This window comes from Podarcis bocagei (assembly GCF_964188305.1).
Source record: "Podarcis bocagei genome assembly, chromosome: 4".
NCBI classification, from domain to species: domain Eukaryota; kingdom Metazoa; phylum Chordata; class Lepidosauria; order Squamata; family Lacertidae; genus Podarcis; species Podarcis bocagei.
Genome location: NC_138128.1, coordinates 83,213,160 through 83,240,217, shown reverse-complemented (window position 1 = coordinate 83,240,217; position 27,058 = coordinate 83,213,160). Strand labels below are relative to the sequence as shown.

The 27,058-nt window shown below is 44.2% G+C and overlaps 1 protein-coding gene across 1 annotated transcript in view; it reads left to right on the top strand.

The window, feature by feature from the left end:
• Positions 1-27,058, top strand: part of TSPAN14 (tetraspanin 14) — a 43,724-nt gene that overhangs the window by 1,093 nt on the left and 15,573 nt on the right. Inside the window, exon 2 of the mRNA XM_081190968.1 lies at positions 16,326-16,423. Coding sequence (XP_081047094.1) covers positions 16,343-16,423 — 81 coding nt within the window. The 5' untranslated portion in view covers positions 16,326-16,342. The remainder of the gene's footprint in view (positions 1-16,325; positions 16,424-27,058) is intronic.

The following is a 27,058-nucleotide window of genomic DNA, read 5'->3' as shown; positions in this document are numbered from 1 at the left end:
TTTTCCTGATAAAACTAGTAGTAAACTAACAGTATACTAGTGGTGAGACAATTTGCATCCAATAAATGGGGGTTCATAGAATCATATAATTGTAGACTTGGAAAGGGTCATTTAGTCTAACCCCCTGGAAAGCAGGAATCTCAAAATGTGGTCCTCCACTCAGTTTGAAACCGTACTGCTTAGCTTTGCAAATGTGCTAACATTTTTGTTGTTGTTCATAGGATGATGGAAACTTAGTAGGCTCAAAACTAAACCATCCAGCTGAATAACTACTACTGCTGAATTTATTATCTGCCTTCAGCTAACTGCATGCCGGCCCTACTGTTAGGCAGGGTGGTTTACATTGGAAGGATGGAAAGAAAAGGTGTGCGTTTCATGTGGCCTGCCCTCCTGTGCAGTAGAGGATGCTGCCCTGTTGTCCGTGGTGAAGGAAGAATTGGCTACTAGGCTGGTTAGCTTCTTGGGCCCTGTTTGAACTTTACATTTAAAGCAGGATCATATCACTTTAACAGACATGGGTTCACCCAATGAATGGGGGAGTGTAGTTTGTGAAAGGTGCTGAGAGTTGCCCTTATTCCCTTTAAAGAGCTACAATTTGCAGAGTTCCCTGGGAAGAGGGATTCAGTGTTAAACCACTCTTCGAGTTGTAACTCTCTTGAGGGGATTAGGGACTTATAAAGGGAAACTTGCAGACTTACAGCGAATAACTTCTTGCACATAGAAAGCTATCTTCTTCCACATTGTGCTCACTCAGTTTGGTTGTTCCTGTGGATACACTGGGTCCTTGGAAAAGGTACCCTTTCTGGACAGGGTATCCTTGGGAGACCGGAAAATGGGACTGTGGGTCACCTGAATTTCTTGGGTGCTCTGTTCAAAGTGAGAAAGGTGGCACTGCCCAGAAAAGTTTTGCCTGGACACAAAATGATAAAACCTCGCACTCTTGGGAGTGGCCCTGCCTGTGGATTTGCTAGGCAAGGCAAAGTCTCATCTGGTACTGATATGCTGATGCTGCAGACACAACCACTCCCTGCCTTGTACTTCCCATTGAGTCACCAAGCATTCCAGTTACTTCGCAGTTAGCAGCTCTGATTTTAAATTCCTCTTGTTAGTTAGCAGACTAAATTTATTTCTGAATAAAAACAGAGCCTATTTCCTTGAACAGGGGTGAAACATTGTAGGTGTGGAGTGGTACTATCAGAGCCATAGAATTACAGAGTTGGACGAGAGCCTGAGGATCATCTCGTCCAACCTGAATATGCAGCTGTCCCATACAGGGATCACACCTTCAATCTGTGGTGGCTTGGAAGGAGGACCTGTTGTAGTTCTAGACCTGGAAGCTAGCCAAGGGCCAAATCCTGTATTGGTGTAATGACAGGAGCACCACTGAAGATGGGTTCCCTGCAGCAATCCTCATTTTCCTCGCTTACACTGAATCTTTACATCCATGCGCCAAGCTCTTAGCAGTTGATGTGGAGAGGACATTGAGACCTGAAGTCAAGCGAATGACTGCACATTTGTGGGGTCCCAGTGCCATAGGATGGTCACACAGTAACCAATTCCTCACAGAGAGCCAGAGAGTGGTTTCCCATAATCTGTCACTGTTCCGCAAATGGTGGCTTTCAGTTGGGTGACAAAAGTTCAAGGCTATGCCTCTTAGCTCTGTTTCCACAGCACGATGGGATTGTGTGGAAAGTACTTGTAAATTTTGCTATCATGCACAATTTTTAGCCTGCTGGCTATTATGTTTATGGTCTATATGGTCTGGAACCTGCATACCTTTGGGATTTTCTTATCTCTCATGCGTCTTTCCGCTTCTAAGACAATCAGAGGAGGCCTTGTTGAGAGTGTGTCACATGGAGAACACCCAAGGGGGGGGGCTATTGTGATGCAACTAAATCTAGGAATTCTTAGATTAACCATTGTTTGTTGTTACATCCCAACCAGGAAACTGTGGTTACTAGGATCGCAACAAGTCAGGATCTTAAGCAAACTCCAAATAGTTAGAGGGTTAGTCAGCCAAGATATGTACACCTGAACCAAGCTAAAGAGTATTGGCTTCCTCTTATTGAGAGTGTGCTTCTTGATGACTATGGGATCAAAATGTGTGGGTCATTCAAATGTGTGAGACAGAGTGAGCATTTGATACACCAGCTTTTGTTTTGTGTTTCTCAGCACTGCAAAAATGACTGCAGGCAAGTACTTGGTGTCTTGAGCAGGGCTGTAGCTAAGGGGTGGTGAGATGGGCTCCCACCAGCGGCGCAGGCGATTGGGGGGGCCTTCCACAAAATCGGCTTAAAAATATGTCCATAAATATAAATATCGATTATTGCCTCATAAGAAATGGTTTTAAATAGAGGGTGAGTCGAATGGATGGAGGGCAGGGGTTTGAGGAGAGGCGGAAAGAAGAGCTAATTTGTCCGTGGCTAGGGGGTGCAATCTGGATGGTTCTGCCATGGGTGCAAAATCACCTAGCTACGGTTCTGGCCATGAGAAAAAGAAGCTACTGGCATTACTGAAGGATATTTTTCTGATGGGCAGTGTGTAGTGGGGAAGGGTATGATCGAGAGGTCTGGTACAGAAGCTGCTACTTGAAAGCATATGATATTAAAATAATAATTCTTCAGAACTTTTAAATATGATCCCACTTAAGATCTCTTAGTGAACTGTTTGCTCACGATTCCTCTCCAAATCCTCACCTTCTCCATCAGTGGCTTTTAAATGTGGCTTAGCATTGGATCTGCAATGACATTAACTCTGGTTCATGCTAAGCTGGGTTTGCAAACCCAGATTTAACACCAAGAGTTTAAATGAGTTAAGAGGCTAATGCTAACCAAGATTCCCCCTGGTTAGTGCAGATGCACAGTAACACTAAACAGTGGCTTATAGTGGACAAAAAGAGGGAGATTTGTGCCTTGTAGAAGAGGTGGGAAGGGGTGTCTGCTAACACCAAGTCTTTTCCTGGCCAGAGATATGGTGACCAGTTCTAGTAAGATGCAAAAAAGATGTCTAAATGGAAACCACCTTTACAAATTGTTTTGTTTCTTCAGGTGAATGAGCAGTAGGCAGTGCAAACTCTTGATCAGTTTGCATATATTTACATTTGCCCACTACCTAGTCTTTGAAGTTCAGTTTCAAACAAATATGGCGGGTTGGGTGGGAGAAGCCTTTTTAAAACCACACCACCACCACCAAAGTTGTTGAATGCCTGCAAGAAGTGTTAACCTCTTGATCTCCTGGTGTAGCTTTGCCATTGCTTCCAGAGGAAACAAAAAGGCTAACGGCTTCCTTAAAAGACTGGCACATTTATTACAGCATGAGTTACTTCTGGAAATTGGACTGAAGATGGTGATCCAGAACTGCTCTGTCTCTGTCACGGCAACGTTCTCGTGAAACAGCTTCCTGAAGGGAGTCTGCCAAACATTGTCTTTGGGGAGGCTTATGAAAACAACCAGGGTGGGTTTTGTTTTGTTTTGTTTTGTTACAGTTCTGCATGTAAAACACTTCTTGAAATTCTTTAGCCTTTTTATTGCGGCCAGAGAATTTGGGACGCTGTTACACTGAATTTCATCAGGGAGAAGCAGTTGAATCCAACAGTTCCTCAGCAGTATCAATAGTACAGCTCCTTCTTTTTTCCCATTTTTTGGGAGGTGGGGAGCTGCTTTAGCAGCAAGTTTGGACAACAGGACCTCCATTTTGCATTCTTCAGCATTGTACGGCATCGTAGAGGAAAAATAGGGGCTGTCACCCAAAATGGTGAAGAATATTCAGCAAAAAAATCTGCAAAGTGGACTTTTTCTGGAGTGAGGGGGTGGGATCTCTCTTGTCTTCTGAGAAATTTTTGGCTTGGATCTAGTTCTTTGTAATGGACTGACTCCCCCTCTCCCCCCACCCAACTGTTTCATGGATATTTTATTTGATTATAGAATGACTGTTTTTGAGAGTTCTTTTTTGAACAATCTCCCATATATATATATATATTCCTTTTTCTTCAGGGTTTTAAGGATCAATAATGAATTTGCAAGCTTAGTTTAAAGAAGGTGGCCAGATGGTTTCCTTATTTATTGGGAGACGCTAGCAAAGGAAGGGACAGAGGAAGCTGGATATACTTCTGTGGCTATAATGAAAAGATACAAGAATGAGGAAATAGGAGAATAGCTTCCACAAAGAATGTCCTCCTCTTTCCCTCAGCAACCTCAAAAAACTGTGTTTATACTTCATTTCTTTCTGCTATTTATAAGCTTTCCTTTTCTGTCGAGCCTTCAGAGCATCTGTCACATTTGTATCCTGTCCTTTGCGCTGGACAATAGAAAAGGTACTAAAAAGACACAAACAACTAAAACCCTCAAGTAAAATCCCACGCAAAGACACTGCTAAATAGAAATGTGGGTTTTCTGGAAGAGTTTGGATCACTTAATGAATCTGGAAGAATTCTCAGTGCCCTAAATCACTAGAAATCTGATTTAGCGCATTCAAGTGACATCACATTTAATAAATAAAATGAACAACAATAATAATGTAGGTTTTTTAATTAAAAATTTGTATAAATTTCTGAAATGATTTTCAAGAAGGCAAAAGTAGCTGAAATGAATTATATGATTGCAGGGGAGGAAAGTTAATAAAGTGCATACAGGCAGTGTTAGAAATTAGCCAGGCGCATTTTGCAGCTAACGCGGGTCCAATTGCGACCACGTAGAGATCTCTGGATGCCAGGTTAGTGCCTGGGGAAAACAAAATGAGAAGGATGGATAGGACATATTTTCCTGAAGCTTCTGTTTTATTCTGGATTGGCTTGCTTGATGTTTTGATATGTTGTAAACGACTTTGAGATTTGTATTTTAAAATATAAAGCAGTATATAAATGAAAATAATGATAATAATAATAATAAATTCAGTTACAAAAAAAGGCCACACAAATGCACCTAGATATCCCATTGTGGCGATCACAACCTAGGTTTAAGGTGCCATTTTGCAATTATATTATATATATGAGTTTCTAACTCTGGCTGCAGTCCTAAAGATGACTTAAGGGCAGGTGGGAAGCCATAGAATGTAGGTATATAGGGACCACCAGGCAGGAAAGCCCATCAGTTGGAGAGCGCTTATGCCACCAGAAGCCACCTGAACACTCGGTTGGCATAGGTAGGCCGCCACCAGTACATTTTGCCAGTAGCATGTGGGGTGGGGAGGGATGTGTCAGAGGCAGCCAAGTCCTAGGCTCTGTGGTTTAACCCACAGCGCCACACAGGACCTTAACTCGCCCCATTTCCCCAGATGTCCCCAAAAGGAGTCCTCAAGCTACGCCACTCCCAGAGGTGATATAGTGGATCTCCTGTTTGCTGCAGTGGAAGGAGAAAGAAATGCGGAAGGCAGAAAGAGAGGAGCATCCAACCTCCAGCGTGGTTGCAGTGAGTGGGAAGGACATTGATAGCTCGGCCATGGCTTTCACCTCCCCATCCACCCACCAAACAACAAAAAAGAATTACTCTGGCTGTGATGTTTAAATCCTTAAACAAATTCAAACTTTACTTGAAAATATTTTTATTGGAATACTTGTAAATATTTCAAATGACATATAATAATAGTAATAGTTGTAGTACAGTAATAATAATAATAATAAAACTTGTAGTAGTAGTAGTAGTATTACCCCACCCTTTTCTTTAACATGACTTTTTATATGATTTACATATAAAATAGAGAATTGCTAAAAACACAGTGATGCATATTTCTCTTACATTGTTTAGATTTTAAGACAAAAGAAAAAGAAAAGCTCTTAAAGCTATCAGTGTATTCATTTTCACATGCATGAAGAACTGCACATGTAAATATCGTATCTGCTTCCTGGGGATAGTTAAGTATAGCTTGGCTTTCAGCTTTGACTAGTCACCATTCCAGTTGCCCAGTTTATTTGTACTGTGTTCATCCACCAAGTTACTAATTAATTTTACGAAACAACGCATTTCTAAAAGTGGAAAAGTTAACAGCAGCCGCTGCTGGTTGCAAGCAGCACTTTCCAGATTTCTGGCAGAAGAAATGAGCTTTTACTGGTTTCTGTAACTATAGTGCCATTGTCCACCTCTCTTTAGCTTACAAAAGGACCACTTGTGCTCGTTTTTTGCATCAGGACAGACAAGAGGCCGAAGATGGTTGGTAGCAGACTTGGAGTCAGCTGCTGTTCAGGTTTCTGTGTCTGGCGCATGAGACTGGAATATTCTCCCCTTCCTTGAGTAGACCCTGCTGCCTGACTCTTTGCTTTTCCGTAAAATCAGCCCTCCATCCTTCCTTTGCTCCCAGTTGATCGTGAGCAGAAATGTTGCGCCTGTCAAGCCAGAACTAGAATGAGAAAATTTCTCCTGTCTTTGACGGTGGCAGCAGGTTTAACCAAAGTGATGTCCTTTGGCTCTAACAAACTGCTTGAGGTGGTGGAGCTGGTCCTGTCTTCCCGTCTGCCGTTTGAAAAACGCCTGAGCAGGGCAAACGTAAATAAGAAAGCATCTTGGTTTATGCGCTTGGTGCTAGGGGATCCTGAACTTTAGCCTTCTCTGTGGTAGCATCAATGACTGATTGCCTTGCCGCAGCAATGCTCCTAGCTATAATCCCAAGCATTCTCTGGGCATTCTACTCAGTACAATAGAGTTCAGACAGGTCACGGCTGAGACATAGGCGAATGAAAGGAACCTCTGGGGGGAAAATGCACAATGGGAAAAAGGGTTCCCAGCTAGCCTGACTTTCAACTGCTGCTCCTGTTGGTCACATGATGGACAACGTGATGTAATGGGTGGAGGGTTGGATTTGGAACAGGCAGACCTGGGTTCAAACCTTTGTTTTGACCTTGAAGCTCTCTGGGAGGTCCAGGGGCAATTAACTATTCCTCAGCCTAATCTCTCTTACAGGTAATTGTGAGAAAGAATAGCACAGTCCCCAACCTCCTTGGAGAAAGTATGTAAAAGTGATGGATAAATTAGAGTACAGTGGTACCTCAGGTTAAGTATTTAATTCATTCCGGAGGTCTGTTCTGAACCTGAAACTGTTCTTAACCTGAGGTAGCACTTTAGCTAATGGGGCCTCCTGCTGCTGCCGCACCGCTGGAGCACGATTTCTGTTCTCATCCTGAAGCAAAGTTCTTAACCTGAAGCACTATTTCTGGGTTAGCAGAGTCTGTAACCTGAAGCGTATGTAACCTGAAGCGTATGTAACCTGAAGCGTATGTAACCTGAGGTAGCACTGTAGTAGTGTGTGTATCTGTTTTTGGTTTTCATTACTGGAAACTGCCCCCAGGGTATAGGTTTTTTAAATAAAGAATTTCATAATTGGAAGGGACTCTGAGGGTCATCTAGCCAACCCTCTGCAATGCAGGAATCTTGACACATGGTCCCCCATCCAATTTGAAACCACCCCAGACCCTGCTTAGCTTTGCAAATGTGACAGCAGCTTTTGATTGCTGCACCACTAGAAGCCATTCAGGATCAAAAAACACACAGATGGTTTGTTGTAGTGGAATCTCTTATGGGATGCTTTTGCATGAGCATAGAATTGTAGAGTCAGAAGGGGACCCAGTGGTCATCTAGTCCAAACCCCTGTTGGGGAAAACTGGTTTAAGAGTCAAGACCGGGCTGACTGTGCAGAAAGCTGAACTGCTTCAGGCAGCAGATTTGGGGCATCTTTCAGAACTGGGAGATTATTTTTTTACTCATACAAAAACCAAACGAAAGTGAGCTGATGCCCCACCACACTATCGCAGCTGTTCTGCTTTGTTCCTCTTCCTCTTCTTCCTTCTCTCCAACTCAAAACTAAATATGAGGTGTGGACTTCTCTGGGCTGCCTCTCCTTCCACATCAGTTGGAGGGGAGCCAAGGTGTGCGCTCGTGGCTATTGGGCATGGAAGGGTGATGGTGCAGGATGTCTTCTAGGCGGCTCTGTCTGCTCACCTGCAAAACTATGTGGCTGATGAGGAGCAGCTGTCATAGCAACAACACAAGGAGGAGGTAGGCCTCAGGGGACCAATCCTGGTTTTGCAAGGTGGGGGTGGGGACACAGGAAAAAAGTGTGTGTTGTGGGGATATGTGGTGTGGTTATATGCAGGGTGTAAGTACTACTGAGTTCAGCAGGACTTACTGGCAGGTAAGCATGCATAGGACTGTGGCTCCTTGAAGTAGAAGGAAGGAAGGGTTAGATGAAGATGCAAATATGATTTTTTGGTCTTTCCAGTGTGTGTGGGGGGGGAGGTGCTTTTAAGCAGCAAAATGCCTTGCCACAGCCACAGCATTAAACCCTATGATGTGTTAACGGTGTGAAGTGGGTGTTAAAACTCATAATGAGATTTTTGCAGGTCTGCATGGTAACATCTAGGCCCTTAGCAAAGTGGGCAGTATCATTCTAGGCCACTGAAACGTACCTCCCTTTCCGCCACATCTGTTCTCCCAGGCTTAGTTTCGCTTCCTCTCTCAACAGGTGTGGCATCTCCTGGTTAAGCCAGAGGCTGCTTTATTTATGCCTCAGATGAGTGGCTGCATCTTTGAAGATTTGAAGGGTTTTTTGGTTTTTTGTTTTGTTCTGAGCACATTCTTGCCGTGTCAGTTCGGGGGTAACTTTTGTAAGGTCTTTCAAAGGGCTCCCAAGAGCTGCCAAACAATTCATTATTATTTTTTAGATGAGGCCTGCGACACAAAAGCGTTTTGAGAGAAGTTGTCTACATTCTCAGTGAAGGAGTCATCTCACAATGGGTGAAACTTTCTCATGACCCCCATCCTAGTTGAGAGAGAGAGAGAGAGAGAGAGAGAGAGAGAGAGTGTTTGTTGGAAAGCCTTTCCCCCCCTAAATAACACAGTGAAGAACAGTAACTTTTCATACATCTTGAATTCTTTTCTGCATTTTTGGATGAAAATTGCAGTATGCACGCCGTCACTGCTTTTCAGTTCCGATGTAGGTTCCTACACACTATTGAAGTTTCTCTAAAGTGTGTCTTGTTTTCTGAGACTAGCTCAGATTTAAGTTGAAATAAAGGCATCTAGAAACTCTAAGCTGCCTTGCTGGCCAGTAAATTACTTCCAATCTTTGTCAGTCATATGCAAAGCAGGGTCTTTTCATAGGCATTTTTATTATTATTAATGAAGCTTTAGAGGTGGCTGGGGAGTGAATTCTTGAGAAACATAGTGTGATCCATCCAGAGAGGAAGGGAGAAACTGCCACACTGAGAAAATATGGGCTTGGTAAGAAAGAAGTGTCCCTTTTATGAATGTCACCCACCCACGCAACTAGACCAGCGTGCGAGTTGGAATTGGCATTTGGAATGTACATTCATGGAACAAATAGACGAAACAATTGGTTGCTTTTGAAACGCTACTAAACGCCACCAGCATGCATGGTAATATGCAAACAATAATGAGTTATGTGCATGCAAAGTAAGTCTTTATTCGAAAGGACGCTGAATAGTCTGTTGATTTCTGGAAATCTGGAATGTAGCTGGGGAAGCACGACACAAACAAGCTAAAGGTTGGAGGGTCATTACAGATCCTCCCCCCTTTTATCTTTTTTACCAAATTGCCAAACTACAGAGTGCATTCCACCACATGGTAAGTTGTTCCACCCGCATTACCCTGCCAAGTGGTGATGGTGGTTTTTTTTTAAAAAAGTGAGATGTTAATGTCCTGACAATCGGAAAGATTTGCTCTTTTCCTGCCTAAATGAATACACAACCACTCCCCAGCCCCTAGCCAAAATGCTTAGAACACATTTCCAACAGCTTATTTCTCTTCTCTTTTTTTGGTAAACTCTAGCTCATGGGTAGGCAAACTAAGGCCTGGGGGCCGGATGTGGCCCAGTTGCCTTCTAAATCCGACCCACAGACGGTCTGGGAATCAGCATGTTTTTACATGAGTAGAATGTGTGCTTTTATTTAAAATGCATCTCTGGGTTATTTGTGGGGCATAGAAATTCACTCATTCCCTGCCCCCCATAATAGTCTGGCCCCCCACAAGGTCTGAGGGACAGTGGACCAGCCCCCTGCTGAAAAAGTTTGCTGACCCCTGTGAGTCAAGCTGCTTTTGAAAAGGGGTGAATGTGAACAGAGAAGTGGTTTAGAGGGGTTGCTTAAGCATTTCCTGGCAAGCTTAGTTTTCAACTTCAAATGGTGCCCCACCCCTCCCAACTATTTGTCCTCCTTCCAGTATCTAAACTCTTGTACTCTCCCAAACATGTGTCTGGAGCCTCTTGGGTTGTGTTAGGAAGCAGCTAAAATTTGCAAAATTTGCTAAAATGAGCAAAATTTGGGGAGCCCAAGCAGCAACCAGGAAATGGATTTTAAGCTCACCCCCCCATCACTTCTCCCCTCAAAACTGCCATGTCCAAAGCTGCTTTTGTTTTGCAAAAAGTTGTAGGTAGTGCTTCGTACATATGTGTGCAATTTTTTGTGCAAACAAATATATCTCTTAGTTCAGAAAGGCAGGAGTGGGGGATGGTGAGTAACAACACTGATTTCCGAAGTCCTCCTGTTAGGAATACAGATTCACCCTAGTGTAAGCATTTTAACTGTTTGGGATCCAACAAGGAAGTTTGGGTCGGTTCAGGATATGAAAAGCCCTTAGGGGAGGTGTCAGGAAAAAGGCCATAGCAGGCAAGCAAGACAAAGCGTGTTGAAAGGGTTTGATTGTAGGAAGAAGGCACATCAAGTAGAATAAGAAAGTTAACAGGCATACACAAAGCAAAGCTAAGCTAGAGTGGCCTGGAAGTTAGATGCTATAACCTACTAAGCAGCCTCTTCCATATACCGGGGCCTCACAAGAATACTCAAATAATCACAGCTCCACTTGCTTTTCAATGCACTGAAACGGGGCAAAGGAGCCTTAATGGTTCGCCAACTCCCAGAAAAGCTTATCTAAACTCAGTAATCCTTTGGAGCAGGGTTCATGGCATCCATGAAAGCTCTGCAGCAAGGCCAGTGCGCAGATGCCCCAGACTCTGAGATTTCAGTTGTGGTTTTTTGTTTCGTTTTTAAAGTAAGTTTCTGGCCCTCCTAGGGGAAAATAAGACATTATGGGGCAAAATGTGCTGTTAACTTCTAATCTCAACAAATTCTGTGAAACGAGGGTGGTGCGGCTGCCTTGTACATTTTTACTGGTAATAAGAATTGCTCCTTGTTACTAGACAGTAACAGCACCAGTGTCTGTCTGTGTGAAATCTCCATAACTAGGACCAGCAAGACCCAACTGATTTCCCATGGTAATCATAAGGTCGTCGGGGGTGGTTGTCTCTTTAATGTTGTGTTATGCCACTCTCCCCATGGCAGCCATTTTGGTTATGCCACATACCCTGAGCTCAGCCAGCTTGGGACTGACGCTTCCGACACTCCCTAAATATTAAAATTGTGCCCACTGGTCCAAAAAAGGTTGGCAAACCCTGCCTTGGAGTGCACTTTCCACACTTGGCATCTGATTCCTTCTGACGTTGTGCTTTTGTAAAGCAGTTCCTCAGTAGGGGAGGCACTGTAGTGTCCGAGTTACAGGAAGACCGTATTCTTCAACTGTGTCCTGCAAATCTCTCGGAAAAAGGAACTGCCTTGGGGCAAGAAGAGTTGCACTTTACATTTTACACAAGCCTACATAGGGTATAGATTTGGATTCTTTTAAAAGCAGGATTGAGAGCCCATAATTATTGTTGTTATTGTTTTGGCTGACATGCAGCTTGCCCAAAGTTTCCCTGTTTTTAATGTTAGCTTCCTTTTCTGCCTTTGTGGGTTGGGTGCTGGGTGGAGAATGTTGGAACACGACATAGGTCCTGTTTGAAATATGGGTTTGGTAAACATAGTGTACGTGTCGGGTACAGCGGACAAGTCATGCGTCACATTTTCTGCAATTTTGCTAAAGTGTGCATTTTTTGTTCTTCAGAATAAATCCATTAAACCGTTCAAGATACCAAAAAAAGAAATGGGGGGGACACACACGCACGCATAAATTATGTCCCTGTAATGCCCTAGCAGCTGAACATTATGATGTGATGTTCCTCAGATCTAGTTCTTGTCGCACCTTCTCCAATTCTTTTTCCTCCTTGCACACACCCACATCTTACCTTCCAAAGGTCTGCCAACACATCTCCTACCTTAGAGATTGTGAAAAAGTGGTCCATTCATGGCCAGATAGCTAATCTGCTAGAAGAATCCTTCACTGCTTTTACTCCACAACTTTTGAACTCCCTTCTATAGGATGGGAATTAAGACGGAAAGAAAAGGATTTGTCCGAGGCTAGATATTGAGTCTATGGCTGACCAGTGCTTTGTCCAGAAGGACTCTTGTGCCATAGATAGTTGTGTGGAAGGGAGCGTTTTGGCAGGTGCCAAACAGTATGAAAGGCAGTATTGCTTTTAAAATATGAATACAGTGGTACCTCAGGTTAAGTACTTAATTTGTTCCGGAGGTCCGTTCTTAGCATGAAACTGTTCTTAACCTGAAGCACCACTTTAGCTAATGGGGCCTCCTGCTGCCGCCGCGCCGCCCGAACACAATTTCTGTTCTCATCCTGAAGCAAAGTTCTTAACCCAAGGTACTGTTTCTGGGTTAGCAGAGTCTGTAACCTGAAGCGTATGTAACCTGAAGTGTATGTAACCCGAGGTACCACTGTACAGCAAATCCTTCATGCAAATCCTTCACAACTAAGTAACCACAATTGACATCTGTTCAACTGAGATCTGAGAGATTTATCATCCAGTCTGATATGTATGCTTTCCAATTTCCTAAGAGTAGAATCTGAGGGCTAAATGGGAGGTCATAGGCAATAGGTGGCAAGGACTCCGTGTTTGAAATTAGCCAGATGCCAGGTGCATTTTGCACCTGGCTTTCGACCACTTGCGACCAAGTAAAGATGCCTTGATGCCAGGCTGGCGCCTGACATCTCCACCATCTGGAGGTGCGTGCCAGGGCATCATTGGATCTGGACTGTTTTCACACAATATTACCACATCCTATAGAATTCTGTCGGTTTGTATTTTATCTGTGCAAATGGAATGAATTTCAGGAACTAAAATGCTTTTTCTGTGCTACCTGAGCAGGAACGGTGAACAGTGTTATAGTTCATTGTTGTAGCTTGTCTTCACTTACCGCACCCCTACTTCCCTGCTCACAGTTCTGAAGAATATCCCTATGTTATGAATGGTCCATCACCATTAAGAAAAAGAGATATGAATAGGCCAATTTGTCCTTGGATCAAGTAACCTTTCTTCTTTAAGTTTTCAAAGTTCTGAACCTAGCTCAAGGTTGTCATCTAAACTAGCCAGATGTTTAACTGATAATCAATCACAGTCCATCATTTGAAAACTAAGACTTTGGAGCCCTTTCGCTCCCAAATGGCAACTAGACATAGACTGCAACTTTGGTTTAAGGAGCCATTTGGCACCTAGCTTATATATCTGAGTTTCTAAGGACTCGTTTAGAGATGGTGGAGGAAAGTGGAAGAGTAAAAGAACTGCAGGGGTCAGGGAGTTTCAGAATGGGGAGAAACACAACTGCCTTGCTGGCTATTCTCCAGTCAGCAGTAGCCAAGCAAATGTGCCATCAGCAGATAAGGTCAGATGTCTCATTGCCCTTCTGTGAGACAGAAGGGAGAATGAAGGGCTACAGGGAACAATTCCTTTCTCCATGAACCACAACTCTGTTGTCCTCTGTGGTATCTGATCATGTGTCAGTTTCTATCCAGCACAAAAATGGCCTACTCCCTTTCTGGAAATCAATTTCCACTTGGTTTGGAAACAGAACATTACTGCATGTATGACTTTTACAGATAAAGTGGTACCTCTGGTTACGAACTTAATTCGTTCTGGAGGTCTGTTCTTAACCTGAAACCGTTTTAACCTGAGGTACAACTTTAGCTAATGGGGCTTCCCGCTGCCACGCCAGCCCATGATTTCTGTTCTCATCCTGAGGTAAAGTTCTTAACCTGAGGTACTACTTGTGGGTTAGTGGAGTCTGTTACCCGAAGTGTTTGTAACCCAAGGTGTTTGTAACCCGAGGTACCACTGTACACAAAATGAAGAAGGCTGGGGTGGTTGTGGTAGAAGTTTTCTTCTTCTTTTTGTGGGCAGGGAACTCTGATGGGAAGCTCTACTGCCTGGATTAATACTGCTCACAGCAGGCTGGAAAAAAACCCCCAGCTTTGTAGAAGCAGTTGTATAAAACCTACCTGAAACCTTAATTAACAAAATCAGACATTTGAGGCGAGTGGCTGATAGCACAGATGCTTTCAGAGAACATAGCAATCCATCACTCGAATGTTGTTTCCATTTGGCAGCCAAGGGCATTTCTAGAATATGTAGAAGGTTTGTTCTGATTTTGGCCTGGCTTTTGTTGCTTCAGCAGTTGAGAAACTAAGGGCAGGGGATAATTTCTGTTTATTAACCCCGGTGCAGAAATTCTCGGTCACCTAATGAGCTAGGATTCATTCCATTTACATTTAAACTAGGCTGATGGAGAAAACTTTGTTTATGGTCCTCCAGTGTCCATCACTGGACACAAGAAACTGGAAAAGAACACAGCAGCGGGAGAAATTGCAGTTGTTTGAATTTATTGCAGAAACCAAATTTCTTGCAGAAACCTTTGTTGGTGGAACGGTTGCTGACAATGTGAATGGGGCAGCAGGGAAACTTGGTAGCACCTGATGGATAAGTAGAAAGGGGCTGTGTGTGTGTCCTCTGAATGGAAGATGGATTCTAGAAGGAATGGGAGGAATGAATTGATGTGGATCTGATAGAAAGAAAGCACATAAACCCTGAATTTTTGAAGGTTAGAGCTAGTGTGATGGTTTCAGAGAGTCGGACAAGGACTATGGAGATATAGGATTGAAGCCTCACTGGGTGAAGGGACAATTCATTATCTCTTGGCCCAACCTATCTTGCTGTGAGGATAAAATGCAGGAGCGGAGGAACAACATATGCCACCTTTTGGTGGTAACTTTTAAAATGGTGGTAGAATACCAGGTTCCACACCAAGGATGTTGATCAATTCAGGGCTGTTCAAATGATTAGTTTCGTGCTGATGTTCAGAGAATCTGTAATGAGCAGAGAATATCGGAACACATTTTTGCACTGTCTTAATACCATTCCTCTTGTCTTTTGCCATTATCCTTCTCTGCTGTTGCTGAAAGTGTCAACTCTGCCTACCTCATTCAGGGCAGAGGAAAGGAAGACTTGTCTCTGGTTTTGAGGCTCTCACTGCTGATCTGTTCAGCGTTACAGTTGCAGGTAGTGTAAACAAATCTGAGTCTGGAGTGGGTTGGAGAGGCTGTGCTAGCCCTTTGTCTTTTTACATGATGAAAGTACTATGAGGCAATTGGCTGACTAATCTGCAAACTTTGAAGAGAGTTGAAAGTCTTTTCCTTGACTATTTTTACAGCCTGGAAGCTACAGCGTTTTGAGTTTAGTGAAGAAAGTTAGTTAAGCTGTGTTATTTGAGACAGAGCCAAGGCCATGCAGGATAGTTATTTGCAGGCGTGGAAAGGAGAACATGATTCTCAGGGCTGGTTCACAAATGCATGCTCATCATTTGTCGAATACAGTATTGGGTTGTTTTTGCACGTCTTTGACTACAGGTGTATTGTGATACTTGTTTATACCTGAATGAAACCTTTTGGGGATCATTGAGCTGAAGTCAAGGTTCATTGCAGTATTTTATATTATATTATATTATATTTTTTATTTTATATTATGTTATGTTATGCTATTTTCTTTTCTTTTCTTTTCTTTTGAGATGGGAAATAAGCAGTGAGACAGAAAGCCAGAGCTTGCTGTTGCTCTCCTAGCTTTGCTTCGCTGGAGAGGCGCTGCACAGTTTTCCCTCTCTGCGCAGCGCCCCTTCAGTGAAGCGGGAGGAGAAATGGAGGGGCCCCCGTTTCTCCTGCTGCTTCGCTGAAGGGGCGCTGAACAGAGAGGGGGAGATTATTATTTTTCTTGTTCTCGCCCTCCTATGGTCCGGTGCGTCCTATGGTCCAGTGCGTCCTATAGAGCGAAAAATACGGTACCTTCCTGCCGGAGCAGTACCTTTTAATCTACTTGCACTTTTTGGCGTGCCTTCGAACTGCTAGGTGGGCAGGAGCTGGGACCGAACAACGGGAGCTCACCCTGGTATGGGGATTCGAACTGCCGACCTTCTGATCGGCAAGCCCAAGAGGCTCAGTGGTTATATTAGCTCACACAAAAAGATTACATGCCCAAATGCCATGTGAGTCAATATGGAATTACGCTACTTAACCAATGATTATGGACTATTGGCGTGGCTTGGGTATGTTGAATGCCACTGCATTTCTTCTTCTTACTGATCTTTATTTTCTTTTTTTCCTGGTTCTACATAGTCACAGCTCTATAAAAGATGCACTATTACCGGTATTCTTCTGCTGAAGTCAGCTGTTGGTACAAATACCTGCTTTTCAGCTACAACATAATCTTCTGGGTAAGTATCCAGTCGTCTTTTTTTCTATTTTTGTAGAGAAGGGTCATCTTGCCAAATCTGCCATGTTTTGAATGCTTAGGTGCTGTGTACCTCAGATTGGACAGATTTTATGTTGACATCAAATGCGTTGACCATGGGATGGAGCAAGATATGACAAACTGTGAAATAGCATATGGGTGACTTCAGCTGTCATCTCCCTACAAGCCTTAGTTTTTTGGATTTTTAGAACCTGATAGCTGGTGTTGCAACTTTGTTGAAGTCTAACACATCCAAACATAATCATGGAGGTTTTCTCCACCATTTGCCGTGTTTTTCGCCCTATAGGACGCACTTTTCCCCTCCAAAAATGAAGGGGAAATGTGTGTGCGTCCTATGGGGCAAATACAGGCTTTCGCTGAAGTCTGGAGAGCAAGGGGGGGTCGGTGCGCACCGACCCCTCTCGCTCTCCAGGCTTCAGGAAGCTATCCGTGGGAGACGCAGCTCTCCCACGGCTAGCAGAGAGCTTCCCGGCACCCAGAAGCTTGGGGCGCGCTGAGCTCAGCATGCCCCAAGCTTTGGGCTTCGCGCAGTCCTCCGCTAGCCGTGGGAGAGCTGCGCGATTTCGTGCAGCTCTCCCACGGCTTGCGGATAGCAGCCTGTTCTGGGGGCTGGGGTCGGAGGAAGCTCAGGGTTACCCCGCCCCAGCCCCGCACCTGGGGGGGAAATAATTTTTTTTTATTTCCCCCCCAAAAAACTAGGTGCGTCCTATGGGCTGGTGCATCCTATGGGGCGAAAAATACAGTAATCTCCAGATTTGGAAACATTTCACTTGCTTGGTTTTTATATTGAGCTGTTGTTTTCAAAACACAGGGGAAGAGACAGAACAGCAGCAAAATAGCAACCTGGAGTAATCAGAAAGAGAGAGACACCTCTTGCTCACACATGCTGTATGGAGCAGCACTGTGATGCCATTTGAACAGTGGCTCTCTTAGCAACGTATAAATGTGGGTAACTTGGAATCTTTCAGTTTCTTGGTTCCTCCTTCGAAAAAGGTCACCCCGTAAACCTTCGTTCGTTATGAACATCCTGCTGTCTGCCAGGAACATCATCTTGTCTGCACTGATATATTTCTGTTCCCTTGAAGCTTGAACCCTAACAGAGTTTGGTTGGGAGCTTCTAACCCACTTGGTAGAAGTTGACCAACTACTAACACATTCCCTAGACAGATTCTGGCATGTTGATCCTAAAGAAATGAGGGCTGGAAGCTCAGATCCAGTCTCTGGGCACAAGGAAATGTTGTTTGAAAGCTTCTCCATGCAGTTATGGTGATTCTGCCACAACAACATAACCACTGTCTTCCTAGAGGTTGGCATGATGTGGTTAAATTGGCCTCCAAACTTACCTTTTGGAGTGGCACGATCTTCTTTTTCTCCCTCCCTCCCTCCACCACCAGAGGGGTTTGATTTAATTTTTTATTTCATTTCACTTATGAATTGCTCCCCAATGAAAGTGGGTAACTATAAAAGTACCAGCAATACAAACACAGTTTTTAGCCATGTATGGGGCTTGCCACAATCTTGAAAACCTCTCTGATTTTGCAGTCCCAAGCAGGCAGCAAAGCCAGGGAATTTTATCAACTAATGGCCGGTCACAAGCTGCACAGATCTGACTTAAGAAGTCCAGCTTTCTACTCTCTGCAAATATCACTTTGAGCAAAGCCCAGCCAAGTACAACTTCGTGAATGTATTCTGTTGTGTGTGTGCTTTTTTGCCATTTCATTTTCTGAGCACAGCAAGACTTGGTCCTGTGGACATTAACTTGATTCGCATAACAGTTCAACTATTTATGGCATTGTAACCAGTTCTTTGATCCATTAAAGGATATCTTTTCTGTTGCCCTTTAACCGTACAATAATGGAATCCGGAAGCCCAGCTTCCTAGTAACTACCTTTTGTTTACCAACAGAAACAAGTAACACTGCAACAAATCTTCCGAACAAAGGCTGTTTAAGCCTCTGCAAGTATGTGCGTGTAATATAAATGTGGGGAAAGTCCGCTGCCGAGAGTAGAGTTTTTCTTCTGTTTGAGGGATTTGGGGCGAGGTGGGTTGGAGGAGGGGGGCTGGGGTGGAGATTCCAATTTGGGGGGAAAGATGCCGTTTTCTCCCTCACCTGACCCTCTTTCAGTTCACTCTGAAACAATGCACCTGTTCATATGATACTTCAAGGGCCCAATCCTGCTCTTTAAATGAAGCCTGATGCTGCCTCCACCATCCATGCAGTTGTATCTATGCCTGTACAACCCCTATATGTAGCCAAAATCATATGGTTGATTCCCAGATTTTTATATGGTGAATTAACCCCATAATGTTGGCCTCCATGGTATGGTTCCATGTATGTAGGCCACATTGGGACATATCCTTTTGCCTGGATGGTAGAGGTGAGGCTGGCAAACCAAATCCACATTTGGATAGTAGTAGTAGTAGTAGTAGTAGTAGTAGTAATAATAATAATTAAGTAAGTAAGTAAGTAATTATACCCCACCCATCTGGCTGGGTTTCTCCAGCCACTCTGGGCGACTTCCAACAAAATATTAAAAACACAATAAAACACCAAACATTAAAAACTTCAAACCTCTTGAGTATTGTCCAAACCAGTGCTGTAACTTACAATTTATAGTTCTCTGATGCCACAGTTTGTAAGCCTCCTAACAGCCAGGATAGCTCAGTTGGTTAGAACATGGTGTCGATAATGCCATGGTATTTCAAGTTTGATCCCCATAGGGGAAAGCTGCATATTCCTGCATTGCAGGGAGTTGGACTAGATATTCCTCAAGAACTCTTCCAACTCTAGGATTCTTTGAACATGGGTTGTGACACAGTTGGTTTGGCACAAAGATAGTAAGTGAAAGCGCCTGTGCCCATGTAAGGCTGACTGTAGTTAAAACTCTGAATGGAACCCCTCCCTGGAAGGGAAATCCTTGTGGTAGGAGAAGTAGGTGAGGCTGCAATATTCTCTTGACAGCGCGACAGCGTTAGATAAGTTCTGCTCCCTTCTTTGTAATGCTATCCTATGTACCGTATTTGTCACCCTATAGGACACACTTTTCCCCCTCCAAAAATGAAGGGGAAATGTGTGTGCGAATGCAGGCTTTCATTGAAGCCTGGAGAGCGAGAGGGGTTGGTTCGCACCAACCCCTCTCGCTCTCCAGGCTTCAGGAAGCTATCCGCAAGCCTTGGAAGCCCGGCGGGAGTTCCCGCCGGGCTCTCCAGGCTTGTGGACAGCAGCCTGCAGCCCAAAACCTGGGGAACGCTCCGCAGCGCACCCTGGGCTTCGGGCAGATATCCACAAGCCTGGGGAGCCTGGCGGGAGTTCCCGCCGGGCTCCCAAGGCTTGCGGATAGCAGCCTGTTCTGGGGGCTGGGGTCAGGGGAAGCTCAGGCTTCCCCCGCCCCAGCCCCGCGCCTGGGGGGGAAATAATTTTTTTTTCTTTATCCCCCCCCCAAACTAGGTGTGCCCTATGGGCTGGTGCACCCTATAGGGCGAAAAATATGGTAGTTAATTGGCAGCTCCTTCAGGACAGCCTAGAGGAAGCAGTTGAGTCCATAATGTGGAATTTCTCACAAATCCATTGCCACCTGCTTAAATGGCTTTTCAAAAGATCAGACAAATTCCTGGAGCATAGGTCTGTCTATGGCTAGTTGAGATATCAAAATGGAACCTCCCCTTTGAGAAACAGGTTTTTTTTTGAGGGGGGGTAGCCAATGTGATGCTGTCCAGAGGTTGTTGGAGTCAAACTCCCATTATCAGCACCAGCCAGCTAAACATCGGGGCGGGGCAGACAACCCCTGCGTTGTATCTTTTGAGTACAGTGGTGCCTCGCAAGACGAAATTAATCCGTTCCGTGAGTCTATTCGCCTAGCGGTTTTTTCATCTTGCAAAGCAACCCTATTAGCGGATTAGCGGATTAGCGCTATTAGCGGTTTAGCGGCTATTAAAGGCTTAGCGGCTAAAAGTCTATTAGTGGCTTAGCGGCTTAGAAAAAGGGGGGAGGGGAAAAATCGCAAGACTCACAAGACTTTTTCGTTTTGCGAAGCAAGCCCATAGGGAAATTCGTCTTGCGAAGCGCATCGAAAAACGGAAAACCCTTTCGTCTAGCGGGTTTTTCGTCTTGCGAGGCATTCGTCTTGCGGGGCACCACTGTACTAGCTAATGGCTGTTGCCTTTGTGAGCTGCTTGTGAGCTTCTTCAGGCACTTTCCGGCAGCAGTTGGGAAGAGAATGCTGAACCAGGTGGAACTTAGTTTGATCTTTCAGGTCAACTCTTGCAAGCTGAAGATGGGGAAGTCTAGAGCTCAGCTAGAGCAGGGGTCAGCTAGAGCAGGGGTCAGCAAACTTACCGTGCCTCAGGCCGGTGTCTCCAGCACCGATCGCGCGGTGGGCCAGAGGGTGGAGGAGTGCGTGCCCATACGCGTGCGCACACCATATTTCTGGTGCACTTCCAGGTCAGAGGAGCACCGGAAATAGCTTGTGCACATATGCATGGGCCTCCTACGAACCGGATGTGCACCGGAAATAACGCTTGCGAATGCGCACAAGCTATTTCCGGTGCTCCTCTGACCCGGAAGTGGGCAGCCGCGCAGCGCCAGTAAGCGCAGGCGGTGGGCGGCAAGAGTTGCTGCGGGCCAGATACACGAGGCCCACAGGCCTTAGTTTGGGGACCCCTGAGCTAGAGTGAAAGTTGATGGGTTACAGGGGTTGTCTTCGCTGTAGGGGGAAAGCAACAAGCTTTAAGGAAATCTTGTAAGGGGTCTCCTTTTGCCGCTTGTCTTCTCTTGTATATTGTTTATTACAAAGCTTGATGACTAAGCTCTTTAGCAATGAAACGTCTGATTTCTGAAACAACATCTGAGCACTGAACTACGGGTATATCACAAAGCCACTTCCGGGCCTGCCCCAGGAGGTGGGGTTGCGGGCATCACGCCCTTCCCCACGTGAGCGAGGGGCGGGCCCCATGTTTCCCCACCCTCCCTCCCTTTAGTTGGGCTTTAGGTAGGTCTGACTTTGCTATGGGCTTCGGTCTGTCGCCGCAAGGGGCATGGTAGGAATTTTTCCCAATTGGCAATTTACAGCCTTTTGGTTTTTCGCCTACCTCGTAGCAACTCGTCACAACTCTTCGGCATTGGCGGTAGGCATTGGTAAGAAGGGGTTAAGAGGATGTGTGTGGGGGGGGGAGGAACGCCATCACCTCCCCCCCAGTGAACGAAGGGTGGTCCGTTAAAGGACTCCGGGGGGGCATGGCCCTGTCCGAAGCCTATGGAGGTGTGGGCCAAAGGCACGCCCCAGAGCGGTGACCCGGGGGAGCTCCTAGTCGACGTGCCTCGGCGGGAGACTCCCCCGATTAGTGTTAACCATTCACCGTGTCTCCAGCAAATGGGCTGGAGCCGGATAGTCGTTAGGACCAATGCCTAAGCCAATGCCTCTCATTCCTGAATTCAATAAAGTTGTGGCCTAATTCGCCCAATTAACCTTAATTATGGTGTCTCGTGTGTTTATTTATCTTGGTGGGGGGCGGGAACTCGCCACGCAAGTATTTACTGTGTTTTCAATTGTTCAAGATAAAAACCTATTTTGGAAAGAGAAGAAATGAGCACTGAACCACTGGATCTATTACAAGCAAACTCTTTTTTTTTACTGCATTTTCAATTGTTTAAGATTCAACCTACTTGGGGAAAAACTACCTTTGCCATGTTTAAAGATGTAAATGATTTTCAGCAGAACCTGTTTAGGAAATTAGCTTCCAGTCATTAAGAGAAGAGAAATTTTAGGGAGTGCATGAATGTGTAAACCAGCCTATATAACAGGAGTGGCAAGTCATCATCATCATCAGTGCTTTTGTAAAAAAAAGTTTAGGGGTATTCTCATTTTGACTCAAGAAAATCACCATTTTATAGTTCAAATCAGGAAAAATAAATACAATAAATGGATAAAAGTACAAAGAGTCACAAAATGTTTAGGAGAATGCATACTCCTGCGTCCCTCCAGAAAAAGCACTGATTATTATTATTATTAACCTGAGGACTGTATACACCCTGGGGTGTATATGCTAGAGTGTCGCCACCCACAGTCTCTCTCTCACACACACCCATACATGTGTGTATACACAAACTTCCCTCACTGCCCAGCTCTGTGTCTATGGTCCCCCTCCCATTTTTCTGCCACCATCAAAATTGGAGAAGATTTACAGAGGGGGAGAGGGGGGCAGAAGAATGGCTTGATGAGCTGGATTGGGCCCCTGGGCTGGGAGTTAGCCACTACTGTTTGAGAAATAAGAATGAGAACAAAAAGCTTCTGTGAAGTGCACACCCACCCACACTGAAAGCTCGGTCCTCTGGCTAGTCTTTTTATATCAGATTTGAAAATCTGTGAGCTGAGCTGTTTGTGTGAGTTAAAAGAGTTTCCTCTCTGTGTGAGTTCCCCTCACCTTCCTTTGCTACTTACTCATCAGCCTTTGTGAAGTTCTAATGCATGCATTCACCAGGAGATGGGGTCTCCTGGCTTAATGCAAACAGATGTGTTTTGTGTTTACTTTTCCTTTTTCCCTTTCATCCTTATCAAAGATACCACACTTGTCAGCCATTTCCTGCTGTGTTTCTGGTTTTTAGGTTGCAATAAAGCAAGGTAGCATTGTCCACAGAGACCATGGATAGTTCTGGCTTTCAGAAAGGTTTAGGACACAGTTGTGTCAATTGTCCTTTGTAAAAAAATAAAAAAATAATCAAAGATCTGGAAAGGAAAATAAAAAATCCTAAAGCAGGCTAGGAAATTAACTTTTGCTTTAAAAAATTCATGTCACAATGCATGTGGTTTTTTTTGAGGTGTTACATAGGGCGTGTTGAATTTTCCAGCTTTCAGATTCCCAAAATGAGGAGCGCTAAAAAGGGTTGTAACATAACTTGGGAATTGAAGATATATTTGGGTTAAATCAATATAACTTAGTATTGCCTGGGAAGTAAAATGTTTGTAAAATTGTGTAGAAAGAATGATTTTCAAGTACTTGTATTTATATTTTATAGTATTACTAATTTTATTTAGCATTACCTGACATTTTCAGAAGGTAAAAATAAAAATTCCCCGAAAGCCGTTTATGTGCTTCTTCATTAAAAACAGACTTAGCAAGCTAAATGTTGTCCAATCACAAAAGTAATTAAAGACCCCCTCACTGAAGAAATTGCAAAAAATTGAGTCCAGGGGTCAGCAAACTTTTTCAGCAGGGGGCCGGTCTACTGTCCCTCAGACCTTGTTGGGGACCGGACTATATTTTGGAAAAAAATATGAACGAATTCTTATGCCCCACAAATAACCCAGAGATGCATTTTAAATAAAAGGACACATTCTACTCATGTAAAAACACACTGATTCCCGGATCATCTGCGGGCTGGATTTAGAAGGCGATTGGGCCAGATCCGGCCCCCGGGCCTTAGTTTGCCTACCCATGGTTTAACCCCTAAAATGACTTGCCCCACAGGATAGTTGGCTGGTTTAATCTAAAGAGAACTGACAGAATACCCCTGGAAAATGTAACTAGATTGGATACAGAGGCTTGCATATACTCTTTGTTAGGCTTGGGAGGTTGGAGGGGTTGGTGTTCAGCTGAACTCTCACCAAAGGCCTGTTGGTTATCTGTGGACAGAGGAGATCTGAAGATGCTCCAGTGGTGAGGTCTGGGGGCTGCACTCCTTTTTTTTGGTGTGTGTTTTGGGTGTGCATATTGTGCTTGGTGCAGGATCCGTATCAGCGAGGGTCAGGCAGTGTTAGAAGTTTGCCACAAAATTATAGAAAAGTAATCAGCTTTTAGAAGTTTTGGGTAGCTGTTTGGGCTTCCTCCTTGGCAACACCAAGCCATTGGATTCCAACATGAACGTGGAACCAACCCCAGGTGATGTTCTAAGAAGGTGGAGGGGTGCAGAGAGAATTCTCAAGAATTCAGAAGCTGCAACAGGAATCCCTGAGAATTCTTTCTGCTTGTTTGTCAGTGCTCACCTTGGCTCCCAGGGTCAGTTTTAAAATCCAGCAGCGGGTCTGTATTCCCATAGAGAGCGGAAGTTGAAACAGCTGTCTAAATCTTGGTAAGCTTCCCTCTGTTTTTACAGGTGCTTTTAAAGCTAGATCGTAGATGCACGTTCTGCTGTGTAAATGGAGATGACTGTTGTGCTTCTGCCCATGAGAAATATTTTTTCATAATAAAAAGTACCTGCATCAGTTCCGCAACTATTTTTCACCCTTTTTCTGGCCTTGAGGTCTTGCGAAATGTACTGGGATGAGGTTAATGCCTGCAATCTCCATGCATCAATGTGGTGATGGTTTATGGCGGCAGAGAGGACAATGTGTCCATGGCTCGTAGTTCTAATACAGTAGTTCTCTCTTTTTTTCCTCCAGGCCACACTTTCAGAATAAAAATCTGCTCACATCACACCATTTTTTTTAAATTAATAAGAAATACATTGGGGGAAAACAAACAAACCTCCTCACCATGCTTGATTTATAAAATGGAACACAACTACTTTATATTATGATCACAGGACACCCAGAAAGTGTAAAACAATGAAGCTACATAGGAATGTGAATCGTTCCCAAAATAGAATTATAAACTAGCCTCTTACGTATGTACTAAGTAAAAAACCTGCCCTTTTCCCTTTTGGGGTATCCAAGAGCCCATGTAGATTCCTTTTGTAGGTTCTCTATTGGTAGGAGAAAATAACAGAGACCAATCAGAGAATATTGAGAAGCAAAGCAGCTAGTAAGCTTTATTAACTGTTGCAACAGGGTGCTCACCCCCTCCCCCGCCACGCAGGAGGGAGGAGGCACCCAGAACAATGGTGTGCAAGCCCTTATATAGACTTTTGAAATTGCCACCCTGTAGCTCAAGACCACCCCCCAATACATCATACATACATCACAGAAGGGATGTAGCCCAAGACCACCCCAGAGATAACATCATACCTGCATCACAGAAAAGGTGGTCTACAACAGAAATCTGAGAGCCTTGTTTTTACCCTGTCTGCCAGGTTACCTGTTAATGGTCACTTGACTGGATTACCTGGGGAGCCTGGCCATTCTTTTGTAATGATAATACAGTGGTGCCTCGCAAGACAAAATTAATCCGTTCCGCGAGTCTCTTCGTCTAGCGGTTTTTTCGTCTTATGAAGCAATCCTATTAGCGGATTAGCGCTATTAGCGGATTAGCGGCTAAAAGGCTATTAGCGGTTTAGCGGCTTAGAAAAGGGGGGGGAAAGCGGAAAAAAATCGGAACACTCGCAAGACAATTTCGCCTTGCAAAGCAAGCCCATAGGGAAAATCGTCTTGTGAAGCAGCTCAAAAACGGAAAACCCTTTCGTCTAGCGGGTTTTCCGTCTTGCGGGGCACCACTGTACTTAATTCCTGAGCCAGGTTATAGGCTCACCCTATTCACACCTTAAATGTGCCCTTAAGGTAGGATTTGTGAGGACAGGGACAATGGGGAGGTTTCTGCATTTCCTTCGACCTTGTGGAGAAATATTTGAGGTAACTGAAAGAGTCAAAATGGCTTTAGGACTTTTTCTGTGGGCTTTGGATGTGGTTTATATATTTATATATGTGTTTGCTTGGTACATTTATGAACATTTATTTTATATACATAAGACCTAAAAATTCTTATAACAGTACCTTACGTATGTATACAAGCTCAGTGAGGCGTGAGCTTGCTTTGGCTGGGTAATCTCATTTATATGGTGAGATTGTCCTCAGTATCTAATTTTGAAAATGTATCTATCCATATTCAGCAAACAAAAAAAATGAACTTGTTACTATAGTATACACTATAGTATACTGTATAATACGACAGCGAAATGTTCAAATGCTCAGTTGCCCTTGAATCTTCCCTTGCCATCCGCTCCTGCCACACCAGTGTGGTGTGCCACAACCTTTGAGAACCACTGCTCTAATGTGTGAGCTCCATGCATTCGTGCATGGGTTTCTTTAGGGGGGTGATGATGATGATGATAATAATAATAATTAATAATAATAATAATTTACTTATACCCTGCCCTTCCCAGTTCAAAAACTGGGTTCAGAGCAGCTAACAACAAATTTAAAACACTTAATTATAAAAGCAGCATAAAATATAGTATAAAAACATGAATAACAATAAAATTCAAAAATCAAAAATCAATTTAGGGGAAATAAGCATTAGATAATCCCCAGGGCTAGCTGGCTGAATTGGTCCTACTTGGGCCAGCGAGGAGGCCAGGGGAGAATTAGCTGTGGGGTCTCAGAGCAAGTGATCTTCATAAAAGGGGAGGGAAGAGAAGGGAGATAAAAGATCAGGCTGAATTCAAATTAAAGGCCAGGCAGAATAGCTCTGTCTTACAGGCCCAATGGAAGGAGGTTCAATCCTGAAGGGCCCTAGTCTCATTGGACAGAGCGTTCCACCAGGTAGGAGCCATCACTGAAAAGGCCCTGGCCCTGGTGTGGGATAGTCTGACTTCCTTAGGGCCAGGGACCTCTAAACTATCGTTATTCATGGACCTTAAGGTCCTCTGTGGAGCATACCAGGAGGGGCGGTCCTGTAGATATGAGGGCCTTAAGCCACAAAGGGCTTTAAAGGTCAAGACCAGCACCTT